This window comes from Bufo gargarizans, chromosome 8 (assembly GCF_014858855.1).
Source record: "Bufo gargarizans isolate SCDJY-AF-19 chromosome 8, ASM1485885v1, whole genome shotgun sequence".
NCBI classification, from domain to species: Eukaryota; Metazoa; Chordata; class Amphibia; order Anura; family Bufonidae; genus Bufo; species Bufo gargarizans.
Genome location: NC_058087.1, coordinates 13,109,947 through 13,130,617, shown reverse-complemented (window position 1 = coordinate 13,130,617; position 20,671 = coordinate 13,109,947). Strand labels below are relative to the sequence as shown.

The 20,671-nt window shown below is 42.5% G+C and overlaps 1 protein-coding gene across 1 annotated transcript in view; it reads left to right on the top strand.

Moving 5' to 3' along the window:
• The window catches only part of XIRP2 (xin actin binding repeat containing 2), a 402,283-nt gene that overhangs the window by 356,159 nt on the left and 25,453 nt on the right, over window positions 1-20,671 (top strand). The window contains 2 exon segments of the mRNA XM_044303644.1: window positions 9,327-9,419; window positions 9,635-9,707. Of these exon segments, the coding sequence (XP_044159579.1) occupies window positions 9,327-9,419; window positions 9,635-9,707 (166 nt within the window).

Genomic DNA, 20,671 nt, shown 5'->3' with positions numbered 1-20,671 from the left:
TTTAAGTCAGTAAAAAAGCGTATTAGTGGTCACTAAAGCATTTGAGAATCCGACATATCGTAATGTTAAGGGGGTTGGCCACTTTCTGGCTACTTGTAACCAATGTGTAAGATGACTATACAGTACTTACTAATATAGCCTTTGTTGATATTCTATATTTCATAAGCCGTGTCCTTTTGTTAGGGAAACATTCTATGCTGTCTACACAGAAGTCTTGTCCATAAGATGGCCGCTGATAGAGGGTCATGTGACCACTAGGGAGGAGCGCAGTTCTCAAAAACTCGATTCGACTGCCTTGCTGAATCTTACAAAAAATTTGCATTCTGATGAAGTGCATTTCTTTGTAAGTTACCGGTGCAATGACGGGGAACGGCGATTGCACCGGCCCTGTCATTGAACCCCTCAGATGCCGCATTCATTGCTGATCGTGGCATCTGAGATCCATGTTGAAGAAAACTATTTAAAAAGTTAAATACTTACCTCATCCATTTGATTGAGAAGAGGCCACAGCAGTCATCTGGCTTGAAGATCCAGAGTGAAATGTCGCGCGGCGCATGGTTACGTCATGACGTCAGCCGGCGCTATCAAAGAGGAAAATGTAATGTACATTAAATTATTGCATGCATATTGTAATAATACTTCACTTAAAATGCCTTATCTATTTCATAAAACACTTTTCCTGAGAAACCTGCTTTAATCGTCCACGAACAACTGGCCACCTATGGAAATCCTATTGGTTTCCACTTTAGACCTTTGACTACATAAACCCCTATCTGATTTGCTCAACCCCTCTGAAATGTAATTTGTAGAGGCGATATTGATAATGATCTCCTGTCTATTAGTCCTTATGGCATCTAGAACAGGGAATAGATCTCGCCTAATCATCCTGGGATTGCCATTCGTTAAGTGGTTCTTGAATACACAGGAATGGCAGCTACACTAGATAATGGAGATCATATTTTAATCTGAATAGTTTTCTGTGTCAGGTTTTAATGGGCTGACTGAAAGACAAGGTCTTGGTGCGCAGTTAGAAAATAATTATGCGAAAGCACCCTGTCGATTACAGTCATAGAAAGCGTGTCCTATATAAAAAATAAAAAATAAATCTCATCATTGATTTAACATGTCTGACTGTAAATCCAGCCGCCATGTCAGTCAATGATATGACCTGTTACATAACGGCAGCTTCTGTCATTTTAATACTGTACATTTGTTCCAATACTAGAAATATATATTTTTTTCAATATGATTGAATTCTCCACCAGTCCTTACTCAAATTTGCAGCAAATTGCAAAGCTGCAAACTACTTTCACTGGGGCTCAAATAATGGAACTAGCGACACCTCGCAGTAATAGAGGACGCATTGTGGTTGTCAGATGAGATGTCTCCTTTCTTCTAAAAACGGCCTGTGGAGCTGAGATGCCATACCAGACATAACCCAAAGACACGTGTGGTGCTGTTCATGGAAAAAACAACTATGGGAGACATTTATCATACTGGTTTAATGTAGAACTGTCTCAGTTGCCCATAGCAACCAATCAGATTCCACCTTTCATTGTTGACAGCTCCTTTTTAAAATGAAAGGTGGAATCTGATTGGTTGCTATGGGCAACTAAGCCAGTTTTAGTTTACACCAGTTTGATAAATCTCCCCCTATGTTTTTGCTAACCCAGACAATCTTCTTTAGTACAATGATGAGTCTTAGGCCTCATGCACACAACCGTATGTGTCTTGTGGTCAGCAAACCGTGGAACGGCAAATCACAGATACCAGCCGTGCGCATGCTGCCAATTTTTTCCACCTCCTGTAGAAATGTCTTAGTTCTGTCCTCAAATAGAAAAGAATAGGACATGTTATCACATTTTTGCAGGGCTGTGGAACGGACGGACATATGGATGAAACAAGGTGTGCTGTCCACATGTTTTGCGGACCCATTGAAATGAAGACGGATTGGATGAGGCCCAAAAATACGGTTGTGTGCATTGGATCCTAAAGGGAGTCTGGCACCAGAAAATTCAGTGCTGAACTAGACATTATGGAGGAGGTTTATCAGACTGGTGTAAAGTGGAACTGGCTTAGTTGCCCACAGCAACCAATCAGATTCCTCCTTTTAATTTTTAAAAATTAAAGGTGAAATCTGATTGGTTGTTATGGGCAACTAAGCCAGTTCTACTTTACACCAGTCTGATAAACCTCCTCCATAATGTCTAGTTCAGCACTGAATACACCAGTATGTCTTGCAGGTCTAGCTCAGCTGAATGGAATGATGGCTGTCAATTAGCGATCTGTTGGCTCCTTCTGCAGAAAAAGTACTTCTCCACTATATGCAAATTAGAAGTTAAAGGGGTTGTCTCACTTCAGCAAGTGGTATATAACGTTGATACAAGCCACTTACTAATGTATTATTAATGTCCATATTGCCTCCTTTGCTGGCTGGATTCATTTTTCCATCGCATTGTACATTGCTCATTTCCATGGTTATGACCACCCGCAATCTTTCAGCGGTGGCCGTGCTTGCACACTATAGGAAAAAGTACTGGCCTTTCTGGTGGCTGGGACCATATTAGCTCACATAGGCCGGCACTTTTTCCTATCGTGTGCAAGCATGACCACCTCTGCTGGATGGCAGGGTGGTCGTAACCATGGAAATGAGCAGTGTATAACTTGATGGAAAAATGAAGCCAGCCAGCAAAGGAAGCAATATGGACAATCACAATACGTTAGTAAGTGCCTTGTATTAACTTTCTCTACATAATAAATGCCACTTGCTGAAGTGAGACAACCCCTTTAAGTGCATTGTGGGGGTCTTAAGACTCTTAAGTTACTGTGCACCCTTGCTCCTTCTGCTTCCTCTGCAAGCCTCTCTCTTCTTGATTGACAGGGTAAGGTGAGATGACTATATAGGAACCTGGCCCTGTCAATCAAGGAGAGGAAGCAGGAGGGTGCACAGAGTAACTTAGGCCCACCCACGATGCACTGAACTGCTCATTTTCATATGGTTGAGAACTTTGAGAAGTACTTTTTCTCTAGAAGAAGTCAACAGATCTCGTAGTGACAGTTATCATTACATTCAGCTAGACATTGAGCTAGACCTACAAGACATCATGTCTGGTTTGACAGTGAATTTCCTGGTTACAGATTCCCTTTAAGGGCGCATTCACACGGCAGCCGCGTTTTGCGGTCCGCAAATTGCGGATCCACAAAACACGGATGCCATCCGTGTGAGTTCTGCAATTTGCAGAATGGAACGGGCGGCCCATGATAGAAATGCCTATTCTTGTCCTTGACTGTGGACAAGAATAGGACATGCTCTATATTTTTTGTGGTGCCGCAGAAGAGAACAACAGAGTTGGAGAGCACACGGTTTGCTGATGCATCTTTTGCTGCCCCATTCAAATAAATTGGTCCGCACCCATTCCGCAAAATTGCGGAACAGATGCAGACCCATTAATACAGTCATGTAAATGAGCCCTAAGACTGATTAGTGTACTAAAAGAGATTGTCTGTCTGGTATAGCACAATGTTTTATTCCATACACAGCGCCACACCTGCCTGTGGGTCACGTCTGGTATTGCACCTCCGCTCCAGTGGCACAGTTTATATGAGAAAGAAGCCATGTTTTTCTATTAACCCCTTTACATTACACGCACTTTGATTTCCAGCCAGTATGTCCATTTGAATAGATTGTAGTTAAAATGAGCGTGGAAAGCCTGATTATTTAATTACTGTCTTCCAGATATCCTTTGAATGTGAAGGCTGCAATCAAGAATGGCAGTAATGCCCATGCTAAATGTCTGATTTTATTAGTATTATTTTAGCTCGACTGGAAAGCTTACCCTTCGTAGTTGTGCCAATAAAATCGGCTCCTATCACATCTGAAACAGTAACCTAATATATTGAAATTAGGCGCTGTTTTCCTTTTATATAGGAGCTCAACCAGAGAACGCTCTCGTCTGATTAAACTGGGCTTTCAGCATGGATATTTAGTCATTTAAAACAAAGCTTGAAATGCTTTTCACAAATGACTGCATTTAAACTAATGCATCCCAGAGGCACAGCGAGCGACGCGCTCACCATCAGCTCAGACTCAGCATTTGCAATTACTCTCCCATTTCATATCGGCTTAATACTTCTGAATAAACTAGGTGGTAATATACATGCACTCACCTACAATCAACATACAGTACCGCCGCGCAAGGTCGAAATTACCCATGGGAAATAATTACTCAGCGCAAGTTAATGTGTTAAAAGTTTCCGATGTTTTCACATCTTTATAAATTATAGATTTAAAGCTAAGCTCACACTGAGTGTTTTTCTTGAGCGCCATATTTTAACACCAAATTAAAGGGAATGTATCATTAGAAAATGACCTATTGTTTAAATAACGTTTTTATGTTTAACATATTATTAAGAATTTTTGATGATGTTATTTTTCATTTTCCATGTCAATATTTATATTTAAACAAGCCATAAAATCCTGCATTAAGCCTAATAATAGGCACCACGTCCTTGGTACCACTTGGAACTGAACCTGAGTTCGGGAAATGTTTTTTTACAGTACAAATTAATTATTAAGTTATTGCGCAAAGTCTCGCGAGACTTCGCGAAGTAATAACTTTGGCTCATCGGAGCCAATACATTCTAATACTGTACGGAACTCCGTACAGTATTAGAACAAAGTTTTATGCAAATCGACTTTGGATGTTTCATCCGAAGTCGATTCGCTCATCCGTAACAATGATCTCTGCACAGGTCACAGAACATGACTAGAAAACTCTCCCATAGAAGTCAATGAGGTCCCCTCCTGAGCATTGTGGTTAGTGCCAAATTTCCAAAAAAAGGATAATGCCTCTATGATTAAAAGTTGCCAGAACACACAGTGCATTCCAACTTGCTGAGCATTAGACTGCATTGTACATAATAATAGGCAGGTGGTTTTAAAAGGATTTTCTGAGATATTTTACCTGATGACTAGAGATGGCCTTGCGGTTCGCCTGGCGGTCGTTTCGCCGCGAACTTTGCGTGTTCGTGATTCGCCGACCATGCGAACATATGGAGAAATTTGCGCCCGCCATATTCTTTTACATTGTGAAGAACTTTGACCCATGACACATCCATCAGGTGGTACAGGACAGCCAATTGAGACGTTTCAGCACATGGACACATGGACCCCCTACCTCATAAATAAACCTGATCTGGCCGCCATTTTACATTCAGTGTTTTGCCAGTGTAGGGAGAGGTTGCTGTGTGGAGCAGGGACAGGACTGTTAGGGACACAAAACGCTATCTAATAGGGCCACAAAAGTCCTTTTAAGCACTAGTATAGGTGTGCTATCGATATGTGTGATACACAGAGGGGTGCGATATACAGTACTTATAATATACTTTTATAATGAGTCAAAAACACATAGATCTATATAGTGATCACCTGGAAGTCTAGGGGCTAGGGGCTTACTAGGGCCATTTTTATAAAGGGTAAGGTTCCGGACGGGGTCGCTCTTATCAGGGCGGGTGGTCTGTGGTTAGGCTATCAGGGCCAGAATAGCACCCCCTGTAGAGCAATATCAGGGACAGTTCTTTGCCCACCCTGTCCTTTAATACCACATCATCATCTAGCCCAGGGATAGTTTTTTTTTGCTTTCCCTGCTGGATTCATCGATGTGCACTGGAACCACCCGGATTGTGGTAGGACATATGGTTTCTGATTTGGTGCCGCCGAGCACCTGATTTAGTGCCGCCGAGCACTTGTTATTGCCTACCACATCTATGCCTTTTGCTTAACTTTAATAATTTAATTTATTATCATTTTGAGGGATATCTTTTCCATTCACACGTCCGCAAAATGGGTCCGCATCCGCAATTTTGCGGAACGGGTGCAGACCCATTCATTTTCAATGGGGCCGGTATGTGCTGTTCGCATCCGCATTTGCGGATCCGCACTTCCGCATTTGTGCTTCCGTTTCCGCTAAAAAATAGAGCATTTTCTATTATAGTGTCGGCGATGTGCCGTCCACAAATTGCAGAATGCACATTGCCGGTGTCCGTGTTTTGCAGATCTGCAAAACACTTACGGACGTGTGAATAGACCCTAATAGTAAAATTATTAAAGGTTACGTTTTATCTTCATGTATATTCTAATGGATTGCCTTCCTTGTACAATGTTATAATATACTTTCTATGTTAGAAAGCATATTATAGTGCATCTGTATTGTGCGGCAGTTGTGTGCAGTTCTGCTGCGATACTGCAGGTATATAGAGGGACAAGCGTTATTGGAACAAATAATTTCTACTGGTGTGATATACCAGTTCCCCCCCCCAAAAAAAAACAGATTGAAGCGGGGTGTTATATATACTATCTTTATAGTGCATTTGCGCATGCGCGTACGCGGAAATTATATTGCCGATATTTCGCATAATTTTTTTTTTTTATGGAGATCGCAAATTCGAATAATACATCTGGTATGTCACTGTCCATGTTGTGGGACTATTTGCGCACTTCTAGTAATTATTTCTTGGCTGCAAATATGAGCTGAAGGTTTTTCAGGTTCGCCTGCAATTAATATGAATGGGACCCGCCGCAAACTTGCGGTTCGCGAACATTTGCAGATGTTCGTCCATCACTACTGATGACCTATCCTCTGAAAAAGTCATCAGTATCTAGTCGGTGGGAGTCCGGCATCTGTGGGAGTCCGGCAGCTGTTTGAGGCGCCGGTAATCACAGTGGTGCCGCAGACTTCTTGCAGCTTTGTCTAGGTCATGTGATGTCACGTTCATAAGTCACATGGCCTAGGCACAGCTCAGCCTCATTGAATTAAAAGGGTCTGAGCTGCAATACCAAGTACGGCCATTATACAATGCACAGCACTTTGCTTGATGAGCAGATAGAAGGCTGTGGCGCCACTGCGAGCACTGTAACAACTGATCGGCGGGGGTCCTGGGTGTCGGTTAACCCCTTTAATGTTGTGGCTAATTGATTTATGGCAAATTAATAGAAAAATAAAGGACATTTATTATATTTTTGTATAACATTTTTTCACAATGGCTGAGGATTGGGCCAATTATTGGCAAAAACACTTGTTCCCGATAACTGACCTGTGTAAAGGTGCTGCTGATCAACCTAAAAATGAATAAATGCTCAATTGCATCTTTAATGTGGCATCTGAAATTAGCATTGTTGGCAGCATATTGCTGAAAGTATGCCATGCCCTGTGGATGTTCTGAGGAGATCTGTCAGAGTTGCTGCACGTGATTGTTTTGTTGTGGGTTAGAACTGAATCCCACCTTCTCCCAGGTGCTGTTCTTTAGGTAATTGGTGAGGCTATTTATTCCTCCCTCTTCCTATAGCCTTTGCGGGTTATTGTTCTGCCTTGTGTGAGTTCTTGAAGTTTGGTGGATCGTCTTCTCCAACTATAGATAAGTCCTTTTACCTTTTTTCTTTTGTGTCTGTTTTTACTAGGCCTCTAGGGTGACACTAGCTCATTCGGTTGTTGAAGGAGCTGGGTGTCTCTTTCCCTCTTCCCTACAGCTGAGGGTTTGGTTCAGTGTGTTATAGTCTTAGGTACGTGGGCATGTGCATATCTACCATTGAGATATGCACATGGACATAGCAGCTTAGGGAAAGTGTTTTAGGGATTGCTAGGAGTTTACCCCTTTGTTCCCTAGCATTTGGGGCCTAGTCAGTTGTTTTGTTTGCCTTGTGGTATTCTGTTTTCTTCCCTTATCTTACCTACCGTGACAGTATCCCACTGTATTCCAATATGTCACAGCCTTCTGTTGGAGTTAGCAGTTGGAAGATCTTCTTGTAGGCTCCAGTTGTGAACAGAGCATAAAGCCTCAGGCACACAGCAGATAACCATGATCAATGTTTCTTGGAGACAAAAGTCTGTTAATACGTCATGCTTTAAAAAGTTTCACATTTTTTTTGTGTTGCATGCATATGAAATCTGACATTGGAGACATATGAAGGTACTACTGCAAAAAAGTCCGTCTAGCACCTTAGTACAGCGCTGTACACCTTGGTAACCCATAATACTTATGTTATTTAACCCTTTAGGGACTGGCAATATGCTTTTTTATGAAGGTCCCAAAGGGGCGTTAGGCTAGGCCATCTCCTTTTCACATTTGCCTAGTTTAAGCACTGCACGGGTTTCTTGTGTTACGGAAAGTGGGGGCTCAGCTCTCACATAAGAACTGTGCTCCTGATCTAGTGGTTCAGATCAGCAAATCCAGGACGTTTAACCACTTAGATGCCACAGTCTCTGCCATCACACCCAGCAAATAAGATCGCAGAGTGCCAATGTATTTGCATGGCAGCATAGGGCCTGATACAGGCCCAAGGCCTGCATGCAGTATATCTGTATCAGGCTGCACCTCTGTGGCACAACCTGCTGGTGGTTGTCAGTATATCACTGACAGTATAATACACAGTACTACCTGAGCGCTACAATGTATTATATAAGTGATCAGAAGATTGCCTGTTGACGTTGGGGGACTAATTAATGGCTGCAAAGTTAAAATTTTATTAAATAAAGTAATGAAATACACAAAGCCTTTCAATGGAAAAAATAGCAAAAATAAAAAAATAAGTTTTTGGTATCGCTGCATCCGTAACAGTCTGCACTACACAGCTATCAAGTAACTGATCCTGTATGGTGAACGCCATAATTTTTTTTATAAATAAAGCACTGCCAAGAATTGCTTATTCGTCACAAAAATAAAATAAAATGAAAAGAGATCAAAAAGTGTTATGCATCTTAAAATGATACCAATAAAAACTACAAATCATCCCCATAAAAGCTTTTACATAAAAACTCAGTAGAATGAAAAATAAAAACTCTTGGGATGTTGGGATGCAAAAACATTTTTTTAAAGGGTTTGATTTAGTAGGTTTTTATTATAGTAAAACATAAAAAAAAACTATATATAGTTGTTATTGCTGCGTACTGACCCAGAGAATAAAGTTATAATGGAATTTGTACCAAAAACACGACTTAATTTATAGCGTAAAAACTCAGTGGCAGTATTTCTGTTTATTACCATCCCCCCCAAAAATGTAAATAAAAGTTAATCAGTAAGCTTTGGTAAGTGGTGACATTAAAAACTATAACTTGTCCCACAAAAAAACAAGCCCTTGTATGGCTACATCGACAGAAAAAAATAAATAAAATAAAAACGTATAGCTCTTGGAATGCGACAATGAAAATATTAAAAACATTGCTTGGTCACTCAGGCTGGTCACTAAAAGGCTAATGGACACCTATTGTATGCTAAACAAATAAACACACTTTTAAAAACAAGTCAATTTTCAACACTATATTTTTTTTCAGGAAACGAGAAGAAGCAATGAAGTCACGTTCATGAGCAGCAGCCAAGCAACTGAGCAACATGAAACTCAATTTTCAGCTTGTAACACAGAACAGGTATTACACAAATTTTCATTAGCACGCTGAGTATTTATATTCCTTGGAAACCTGCGCAAAAAAAAAAAATTATTACAGATATTTCAAAAAACTAATTTTATCCTCAACAAAAGTTTCCTGTGCTACGCGGTGGTGTGTCCATTCATGTATATATTGTGATGTTTTCAGGCGGGTGATAAAGCTAAATTTTAAATGCCATAATTTACTTTACCCAGGTATCGGTTCATGAGCAAAGCACCCAAGAGACAAACACAGCGTCTAATTATAATCAAGAAGCTGATGGAGTAGGTAAGAATACTGCTTTAAATGTGTTTAGTGCAGCTACAAAATGGAATGCATTGAAGTAGCAAATTAAAGTCTTGTGAAGATAACATGTAAGTTAACTGATGAAAAACTATTTCGGGGAGTGAAAGTATAATGTAAACATCTATAAATAATGTCCATAATTCTCAAACACGAAAAGATTCCAAATATGATCAACTGCAAGCGTACAATATGGCCCAAATTATTGGGGCCATTCACGTTTTGGAATCTTTCTTCCTTTCATATTTCTGTCCTTATTTCCCTCCATTCTTTCTTTCCTTCCTTATTACCCTCCATTCCTTCTTTCCTTCTTTGTTTCCCTTCATTCCTTCCTTATTTTTCTCCATTTGTTAATTTCTTCCTTCCTTGTTTCCCTTCATTCCTTGTTTCTTTACTTCCCTCCATTCCTTCCTTCTTTCCCTCCACTTATTCCTTCCTTCCTTATTTTCCTCTATTATTTTCCTCATTAAATTTTTGTCTTAATTTCTTCCTTCCTTATTTCCCTTGGTTACCTCCTTCCTTACTTTTTTCCCTCCGTTCTTTCCTTACTTCCTTATTTCCATCCATTCCTTCCTTCCTTATTTGACTCAATTTCTTCCTTTCTTATTTCCCTCCATTCCTTCCTTCCTTTCCTTCCTCTGTGAGATTATGAAACAGCTCTTATTGCATGAACACTGTAATTTTGCTGTTTGGCCACAAGAGGCCGCTGTTTCCCCACACAGCTAAACAGACTGCTCAGATATAAATATTCATAGGAGGTGGAGCTGTGTGTCTAGAGGAAGGAAGCTGGCTTCCATCTTAGAATGGACTGGAGGTCCTAATCAAGCCTGCTTATCAAGAGGAAACGCAGGCTCGCCCACTGGTAGCCCGGGCCCTCGCCATTGTGAAGAATGGATGTGTGCCTGTACACTGCCTAAATGTTTAAGACTGTGAGTTAACCATCCCCGGAAACACCTTGCTGACCAAAGTTTATGTGTCCAAGGGGACTATCTCTCGATGAAGGAGCTTCATGCTACAGCCTGATAGAAGATCAGCCTGGACCTATGCTGTAGAGGTTCATCAAAGGGAGATCCCAACAGCGGAGTGGAATAGTCGAGTGATCATGGCCCGGATGGGGGTGGACTGCAAGACTCTGACTCCCGGACAACAGAAGTTGCTGGAAGACACCCTCTGGGAACTTCAAGAGGCATTCTCGCGACCTGATGAGGACTTCGTGTGTGCTTCCGCCACTGAACACGAAATCCCTACCGGCGATGCTACACCGATTAGGGATCGTTATTGGCAAATCCTACCTAAAATGTGCCAGGAGGTAAAGGATATGGTAGCCAGCATGTTGTAAAACTGGGTGATCCAGGAGAGTCAAAGTCCTTGGGCTGCTCCAGTAGTCTTGGTGCGGAAGAAAGATGGGAGTCTCCGGTTCTGTGTGGACTATCGGAAACTTAATACCCAGACCGTCCGGGATGCCTATCTCCTCCCGCGGGTTGAGGAATCGTTGTCAGCCATGAGTCAGGTGAAGTTCTTCTTGACTCATGGCCTGGCCAATGGGTATTGTCAGGTAACGGCGGCCAACTTTGAGTCAGTATTGATATACCTGGACGACATAGTAGTGTTTGGTAGTGATGAGCGGCAGGGGTCATATTCGAATTCGCGATATTTCGTGAATATTTTTTATTCGAAAATTCGAAAATTCATGATTTATTTTTTTCTTGAAAAATCAACAAGGTAATGATTGTGTAATATGCGAATTTTCGTGATTCGAATTTTCGGATTCGAATTTTTATTGCGAATTTTTCAACTTACAACTATTAGACAAAGAAGATCATAGCACTATATTAGCTAAATTGCCCTATATTCGATTTTTTTCGAATATTCGCTATATTGCTATAACTAATTTTTTTCCAATCTGAACTTCAGATGAGAAAAAAATTACAATTATTAGACAAAGATGATTATAGCACTACACTACGTGCAGAATTATTAGGCAAATGAGTATTTTGACCACATCATCCTCTTTATGCATGTTGTCTTACTCCAAGCTGTATAGGCTCGAAAGCCTACTACCAATTAAGCATATTAGGTGATGTGCATCTCTGTAATGAGAAGGGGTGTGGTCTAATGACATCAACACCCTATATCAGGTGTGCATAATTATTAGGCAACTTCCTTTCCTTTGGCAAAATGGGTCAAAAAAAGGACTTGACAGGCTCAGAAAAGTCAAAAATAGTGAGATATCTTGCAGAGGGATGCAGCACTCTTAAAATTGCAAAGCTTCTGAAGCGTGATCATCGAACAATCAAGCGTTTCATTCAAAATAGTCAACAGGGTCGCAAGAAGCGTGTGGAAAAACCAAGGCGCAAAATAACTGCCCATGAACTGAGAAAAGTCAAGCGTGCAGCTGCCAAGATGCCACTTGCCACCAGTTTGGCCATATTTCAGAGCTGCAACATCACTGGAGTGCCCAAAAGCACAAGGTGTGCAATACTCAGAGACATGGCCAAGGTAAGAAAGGCTGAAAGACGACCACCACTGAACAAGACACACAAGCTGAAACGTCAAGACTGGGCCAAGAAATATCTCAAGACTGATTTTTCTAAGGTTTTATGGACTGATGAAATGAGAGTGAGTCTTGATGGGCCAGATGGCTGGATTGGTAAAGGGCAGAGAGCTCCAGTCCGACTCAGACGCCAGCAAGGTGGATGTGGAGTACTGGTTTGGGCTGGTATCATCAAAGATGAGCTTGTGGGGCCTTTTTGGGTTGAGGATGGAGTCAAGCTCAACTCCCAGTCCTACTTCCAGTTTCTGGAAGACTCCTTCTTCAAGCAGTGGTACAGGAAGAAGTCTGCAAGGTAAGAAAAACATGATTTTCATGCAGGATAATGCTCCATCACACGCGTCCAAGTACTCCACAACGTGGCTGGCAAGAAAGGGTATAAAAGAAGAAAATCTAATGACATGGCCTCCTTGTTCACCTGATCTGAACCCCATTGAGAACCTGTGGTCCATCATCAAATGTGAGATTTACAAGGAGGGAAAACAGTCCACCTCTCTGAACAGTGTCTGGGAGGCTGTGGTTGCTGCTGCACGCAATGTTGATGGTGAACAGATCAAAACACTGACAGAATCCATGGATGGCAGGCTTTTGAGTGTCCTTGCAAAGAAAGGTGGCTATATTGGTCACTGATTTGTTTTTGTTTTGTTTTTGAATGTCAGAAATGTATATTTGTGAATGTTGAGATGTTATATTGGTTTCACTGGTAAAAATAAATAATTGAAATGGGTATATATTTGTTTTTTGTTAAGTTGCCTAATAATTATGTACAGTAATAGTCACCTGCACACACAGATATCCCCCTAAAATAGCTAAAACTAAAAACAAACTAAAAACTACTTCCAAAAATATTCAGCTTTGATATTAATGAGTTTTTTGGGTTCATTGAGAACATGGTTGTTGTTCAATAATAAAATTAATCCTCAAAAATACAACTTGCCTAATAATTCTGCACTCCCTGTATATTAGCTAAATTGCTCTATATTCGTATTTTTTTTTTAATATTCGCTATATTGCTATAACTTCGTTTTTTCGAATATTCGTAATATTCTAAAACAAGAATATATAGCAATATAGCGAATATTCGAAAAAACAAATATAGCGCAAAATTCACAAACACTACTACTCCTAAAGTCAAGTATATTGCAGCCTTCTTATTGGCCCACAAGCTAGAAGCAGGGAGGTATCATGTGTACTGATAAAAAAAAAATAGAATAAAAAAAAAAAAAAGGAAAAAAAAAATTTGAAGTACCTATATTCGCAATAAAAATTCGAAATTCGAAAATTCGTGATTAACACTAGTGTTTGGGGCCTGCTTTGAAGATCACCTCCAGAAGCTGCGACAGGTCCTAGGACGGCTACGGGACCATGGACTCAAGATCAAGCCCAACTATTTCGACAGCAGTTAGAGTAAATGGGACATGTGGTTACACCGGAGGGGGTAAAACCGGCCACCAGCAAGGTGGAAGCTGTCCAGAAGTGGCCCCAGCCAAGTACACTATAAGAGGTGCGGGCGTTCTTGGAACTGGCCGGCTACTACAGGAGGTTTATACCAAAATTTGCTCATCTGGTGGGCCCGTTAAAGGAGTTATTGAGGGGCACTGCGGGAGGCCCAAAGAATCGTCCCATCAACTGGAAACCCCGGCAACAAGAGGCCTTTGAGGCAGTGAAGGAGGTGCTGACCAGTGCCCCAATCCTGGCTTATGTGCAGTTCGACACCCCATTCCTGCTGTACACTGACGGAAGTCTACATGCTCTGGGGGCCGTGTTATGCCAAGTCCAGGATGGACGTGAGAGAGTCATTGCCTACGGCAGCTGGTCTCTGAAGGAGTAAGAGCGCAACCCTATAGCTGCTTTAAATTGGAACTACTGGCGCTGGTGTGGGCCATGACTGAAATGTTCGTGGAGTACCTGACAGGTGCAGAGGTGACCGTGATGATGGACAACAACCCGTTAGCACATCTGGAGAATGCCAAACTCGGTGCGCTTGAGCAGAGGTGGTTGGCTTGCCTTTCTAAGTTCCAATATGACATCAAGTTCCGGTCAGGTAGGGAGAAGGGCAACGCTGATGCACTCTCCTGAGTCCTTGTAATGGCGCTGACTCAAAGAGCCGATGAAGAGTTAGAGGACACTGAAACTTCTGACCTTGGTCGATTACCCATGTTCCAGGATGTGGCACATTCAAGTGGGGTGGCGTCCGGGATGTCTATGGTGTTCGGAAAGACATTGGCTGATTGGGAGAGAGTCCAGAATGGCTGTCCGGACCTGTGAAAATTGAGAGAATGGGTCCGAACCAAGACCTGGCCTCGACCAGAAGAGCGAGCCCATCTGACTCCAGAAGGCCAAAAGTTATTGAGGCAGTGGGATAAGCTGACTGTTACCCTGGGCCTCTTGTGTCGGATCATATACTTACAGACAGAGCTGCAGTACCAGCAACAGATTGTCATCCCCATTTCATTGGGACCGGAGGCCGCCCGGGAAGCCCATGAGAGGGGCACCCATTTCAGGAGATACAAAATTTTCAAGTGGCTCTAACGGCTGGTATACTGTCCAGATCTGGCAGACATGGTGGTTAAGGCCTTTTTTAAGTGTCGGCCCTGCGGGCTGAAAAAGAGTACTGAACCGCAGGATCCTGTCCAGGCCATCAAGACTTCAGAGCCACTAAAGCTTCTTATGATCGATTATGTGCAGATTGGATACTATACCTCGGGACACTCGTACTGTCTAGTCATGACAGACCATTTCACAAAGTATGCGGTGGCTGTACCTACCAGAGTCCGCCGCCGAAGCGGTCTGCAAATACTTTATACAGGTGTTCGGGTGTCCACGGAGAATACATTCAGACCAGGGGGCATGTTTCCAGGGTACTCTAATGAAAGAACTGTACCAGCTGTATGGGATTGAACGCTCCTGCATCACACCGTATCACCCTCAAGGAAACGGGACGTGCAAACGCTTCAACCGCACTTTGCTCCAGATGCTGCAGACTCTGGAGGATAGCCAAAAGGCTCGGTGGCCCGAATACCTACATGGACTGATGTGGGCCTATACCAACACAGTACACAGTACCACCGGATACTCCCCACATATGCTCATGTTTGGGAGAGCCGGATGGGAGATGGAAGACCTCCACATGCCTAACCCGATGGAACAACCATGAGAAGTACCACCGCATGGGTGCAAGAGCACTGCTGCCGGCTGAGAGCAGTCCTCAAGGTTGTGGGAGAATGCCTGAGACAAGTGGTACACCCTAACCCAAGACCAGTGCAGAGGAATGGGTATGCCCCGGGTGATCGAGTGATGGTCAAAGCCAAACGGCCATCTGGGAAGTTGGATGGGTGGTGGGAGGTGGTCCCATACACGGTAAAAAAGAGGGTAGATCCTGCCATCCTGGTATATGAGGTAGCTGAAGACATCTGTGTTAGTCCCATGTTCATATGTGCCCGCATTGCTGAGAAAAATTATGTTTTAATATATGCAAATGAGCCTTTAGGAGCATCGGAGGCGTTACCATTATACCTAGAGGCTCTGCTCACTCTGCAACTGCCACACCCTCTGCACTTTGATTAATAGGGCCCTGGCAACGCTTCCATTGCTTTCATTGTCCTGTATACTGCTGTCTGTGTGTGTATATATATATATATATACTATATACTCCTGTCCTGTTACTGCTGGATATATTTATACACCATATACTCCTGTCCTGTATACTACTAGATATTATAAATATATATATATACATATATACACACACACACACACACTATATACTCTTGTATATATATCCAGCAGTATACAGGACAGGAGTATATAGTGCCTATGTATATAATATATGAAGTTGAGTGTATGTGTGTATGTATGTCCGCTAAAGGAATCCGCACCATCACGAAACATGGCCTAATAGCACTTAGTACCTTATTTCCAGATGTGCCTTTGTTCCAGCAATAGATGGTTTTTATCATCTGAAAATCCAGTTTATTTGGTATGCAAATGAGCCAGTAAGGTGCCCAGAGGGGCGTCACTCTTGCAGGAAGGAGCCCAGACACGCCCCCTGCCACAATATGTCCACCATCAAAAGACAAACTTAAAACCCCCGCCCCTAGGTCCAGCTAAGCCACTCCCCTGATCTGGTTAGGCCACGCCCCCTCCCATTCCTCAGCCGACTGGGATTGAAAAAATGAAGTTAAAAATCAACTTCTATCAGCTGCAGAGGTGGGAGGGACCGTGACTTTCTCCCTGCAGCTCACACTCAGACAGCACTGTGCTGCTGTCTTAGAGTGAGCTGTTCAAAAGGACACACCCCAATCCAATTAGCCCACTTCTCAGACGACAGGGATTGAAAAAATTAAGTTAAAAATGAACTTGTAGGTCCCGCTAAGCCACTCCCCCGATTTGGTTAGGCCACACATTGGTTATCCTGGCTGTGTGCTTCAGGTCGTTGTCATGTTCGAAGACACAGCCACGACCCATCTTTAATGCTCTGACTGAGGGAAGAAGGTTGTTGCTCAAAATCTCACAATAAATGGCCCCATTCATCCTCTCTCTCATACAGTGCAGACATCCTGTCCCCTTCGCAGAAAAGCACCCCCAAAGCATGATGTTACCACCCCCATGCTTCACAGTAGGGAAGGTGTTCTTGGGAGGCAACTTATCCTTCTTTTTCCTCCAAACAAGATGAGTGAAGTTTAGACCAAAAAGTTATACTTTGGTCTCATCTGACTACATGACGAATATTCTTTGCAATTCATGATTTGAAATCATGACGGCGTAGTGTTCTACCGACAGTGACCTTTAAAACTATGGTCCCAGCTCTCTTCATTTCATTGACCAGCTCCTCCCATGTAGTTCTGGGCTGATTCCTCACCTTTCTTATCATCAGTGATACCCCACAAGGTGAGATCTTGCATGGAGCCCCAGTCCGAGGGAGACTGACAATCGTCTTTAGCCTCTTCCATTTTCTAACAATTGCTCCAACAGTTGATCTATTTTCATCAAACTGCTTGGCAATTGCACCGTAGCCCTTTCCAGCCTTGTGGAGGTCCACAATTTTGTCTCTGGTGTCTTTTGACAGCTCTTTGGTCTTGCCCATGGTAGTAGTTGGTGTCTGGCTGACTGTGGGGTGGACAGGGGTCTTTAAAGAGCTCAGACGGGTGCTACTAAGTTAGATTATTGAGTGGAGTAGAGGTGGACTTTTTAAAGGCACAGTAACAGGTCTTTGAGAGCCAGAATTCTTGCTGTTTCTCAGGTGTTCAAATACTTGCTCAGCATTGCAAGACAAAGAAATTCTTTAAAAATCATACAATGTGATTTCCTGATTTTTTTTCTTCAATTCTGTCTCTCAGAGTGGGAATGCACCTACAATGTAAATTTCAGACCCCTCCATGATTACTAAGTAGGAGAACTTGCAAAATCGCAGGGTGTTCAAATACTTCTGTTCCTCACTGTACATACATACACTATATACTCCTGTCCTGTATACTGCTGTGTGTATATACACATATATATATATATATATATATATATATATATATACAGTACAGACCAAAAGTTTGGACACACCTTGTCATTCAAAGAGTTTTCTTTAGTTTCATGACTATGAAAATTGTAGATTCACACTGAAGGCATCAAAACTATGAATTAACACATGAGGAATTATATACATAACAAAAAAGTGTGAAACAACTGAAAATATGTCATATTCTAGGTTCTTCAAAGTAGCCACCTTTTGCTTTGATTACTGCTTTGCACACTCTTGGCATTCTCTTGATGAGCTTCAAGAGGTAGTCATCTGAAATGGTCTTCCAACAGTCTTGAAGGAGTTCCTAGAGATGCTTAGCACTTGTTGGCCCTTTTGCCTTCACTCTGCGGTTCAGCTCACCCCAAACCATCTCGATTGGGTTCAGGTCCGGTGACTGTGGAGGCCAGGTCATCTGGCGCAGCACCCCATCACTCTCTTTCATGGTCAAATAGCCCTTACACAGCCTGGAGGTGTGTTTGGGGTCATTGTCCTGTTGAAAAATAAATGATGGTCCAACTAAACGCAAACCGGATGGAATAGCATGCCGCTGCAAGATGCTGTGGTAGCCATGCTGGTTCAGTATGCCTTCAATTTTGAATAAATCCCCAACAGTGTCACCAGCAAAGCACCCCCACACCATCACACCTCCTCCTCCATGCTTCACGGTGGGAACCAGGCATGTAGAGTCCATCCGTTCACCTTTTCTGCGTCGCACAAAGACACGGTGGTTGGAACCAAAGATCTCAAATTTGGACTCATCAGACCAAAGCACAGATTTCCACTGGTCTAATGTCCATTCCTTGTGTTCGTTAGCCCAAACAAGTCTCTTCTGCTTGTTGCCTGTCCTTAGCAGTGGTTTCCTAGCAGATATTCTACCATGAAGGCCTGATTCACACAGTCTCCTCTTAACAGTTGTTCTAGAGATGTGTCTGCTGCTAGAACTCTGTGTGGCATTGACCTGGTCTCTAATCTGAGCTGCTGTTAACCTGCGATTTCTGAGGCTGGTTACTCGGATGAACTAATCCTCCGCAGCAGAGGTGACTCTTGGTCTTCCTTTCCTGGGGCTGGTCCGCATGTTTGCCAGTTTCTTTGTAGCGCTTGATGGTTTTTGTGACTGCACTTGGGGACACTTTCAAAGTTTTCCCAATTTTTCGTACTGACTGACCTTCATTTCTTAAAGTAATGATGGCCACTCGTTTTTTTTACTTAGCTGCTTTTTTCTTGCCATAATACAAATTCTAACATTCTATTCAGTAGGACTATCAGCTGTGTATCCACCTGACTTCTCCACAATGCAACTGATGGTCCCAACCCCATTTATAAGGCAAGAAATCCCACTTATTATACCTGACAGGGCACACCTGTGAAGTGAAAACCATTTCAGGTGACTACCTCTTGAAGCTCATCAAGAGAATGCCAAGAGTGTGCAAAGCAGTAATCAAAGCAAAAGGTGGCTACTTTGAAGAACCTAGAATAGGACATATTTTCAGTTTCACACTTTTTTGTTATGTATATAATTCCACATTAATTCATAGTTTTGATGCCTTCAGTGTGAATCTACAAGTTTCATAGTAATGAAAATAAAGAAAACTCTTTGAATGAAAAGGTGTGTCCATACATATGTATATGGTCTAATATGGACATAGCTTTACTTTTGGGTGTCTGCTCATGGGGGGTGGCTTTGGGGTCCGATCACCTGCATCTGACAGGACTCACACGGCACACAGGATTTTACACGGCTGCCTGGTAGGGATCACTTATGCGCAATCCCTCACAGGAGCCGGCCGGCAGCTAGACACAGAGAGAGAAAGGGAGCAGGTACACAGGCTCTGACGTTTCATGTACAGAGCCGGGCCACTCCCTCAGGCTGGGATTAGCTCGTGCACGAAACGTCAGCACATAGAGCCTGAAGGATGACGTTGGGGATCACATGCCGAAACCCGATCATTTGGATGAAGACAGTACATGACAAAAGTACTTTTGTCATGTACTGTCTTTATCCAAATGATCGGGTTTCGGCATGTGACCCCCGACGTCATCCCAACGTCATCCTTCAGGCTCTATGTTCTGTGCTGAAGTGTAGTCTATGGCACATTGTAAGATATATATATATATATATATATATATATATATATATATACACATATATGTAATGGACAACACCTTTAAAAGTGTTGCCACGTCCCCAGTAAATTCAGTGCCTTCATTCTTTGTGAGAAGTTTATGAATGCAAAAATTGTCTGCATTCAGATTTGTGTTCATTTTAGGGATCATTTTGTCGAGGTTTGTGCATAAAGTTGTTCAGAGTGAAGGAAGGCATGCGAAGAGCACTGTAGACTTCATCTATCTCCAGAATTAGACAGAAGTCTAGGGAGAAATCTCACAGCAAACTGCATCCAGGATCTCTGCCAAGCACTAGCCACCAGGGAATATTATTGTAAAAGCAAGAGTGCAGGACAATAAATGGCATTAGACATCCGGGACACATTGTACAATTAAAACTAATCACCAGGATATTTCATATATAAATGTCAAAAGCTAGAATTTCAGAAACTTTGATATGGCATAGGAAAGAACTGAAAAGGAAAGGAGACATGTGTTATACCGTGCAGTGCCCAAAAAGTGCCCGTATAATCCGTCATCTGTCAACAGATTTGTACCTATGACACTGGCTGGCTTGTTGCATGTGCACTTGGCAGCTGAAGGCATCTGTGATGGTCCCATGTTCATATATGTGACAACGGGGGCATTACCATTACACCTAGACATTCTGCTCTCTCTGCAACTGCCGCGCCCTCTCCGCTTTGATTGACAGGGCCAGGAAGTGTAAGCGTCATCATACCAGACCCTGTCAATCAAAGTGCAGAAGGTATGGCAGTTGCA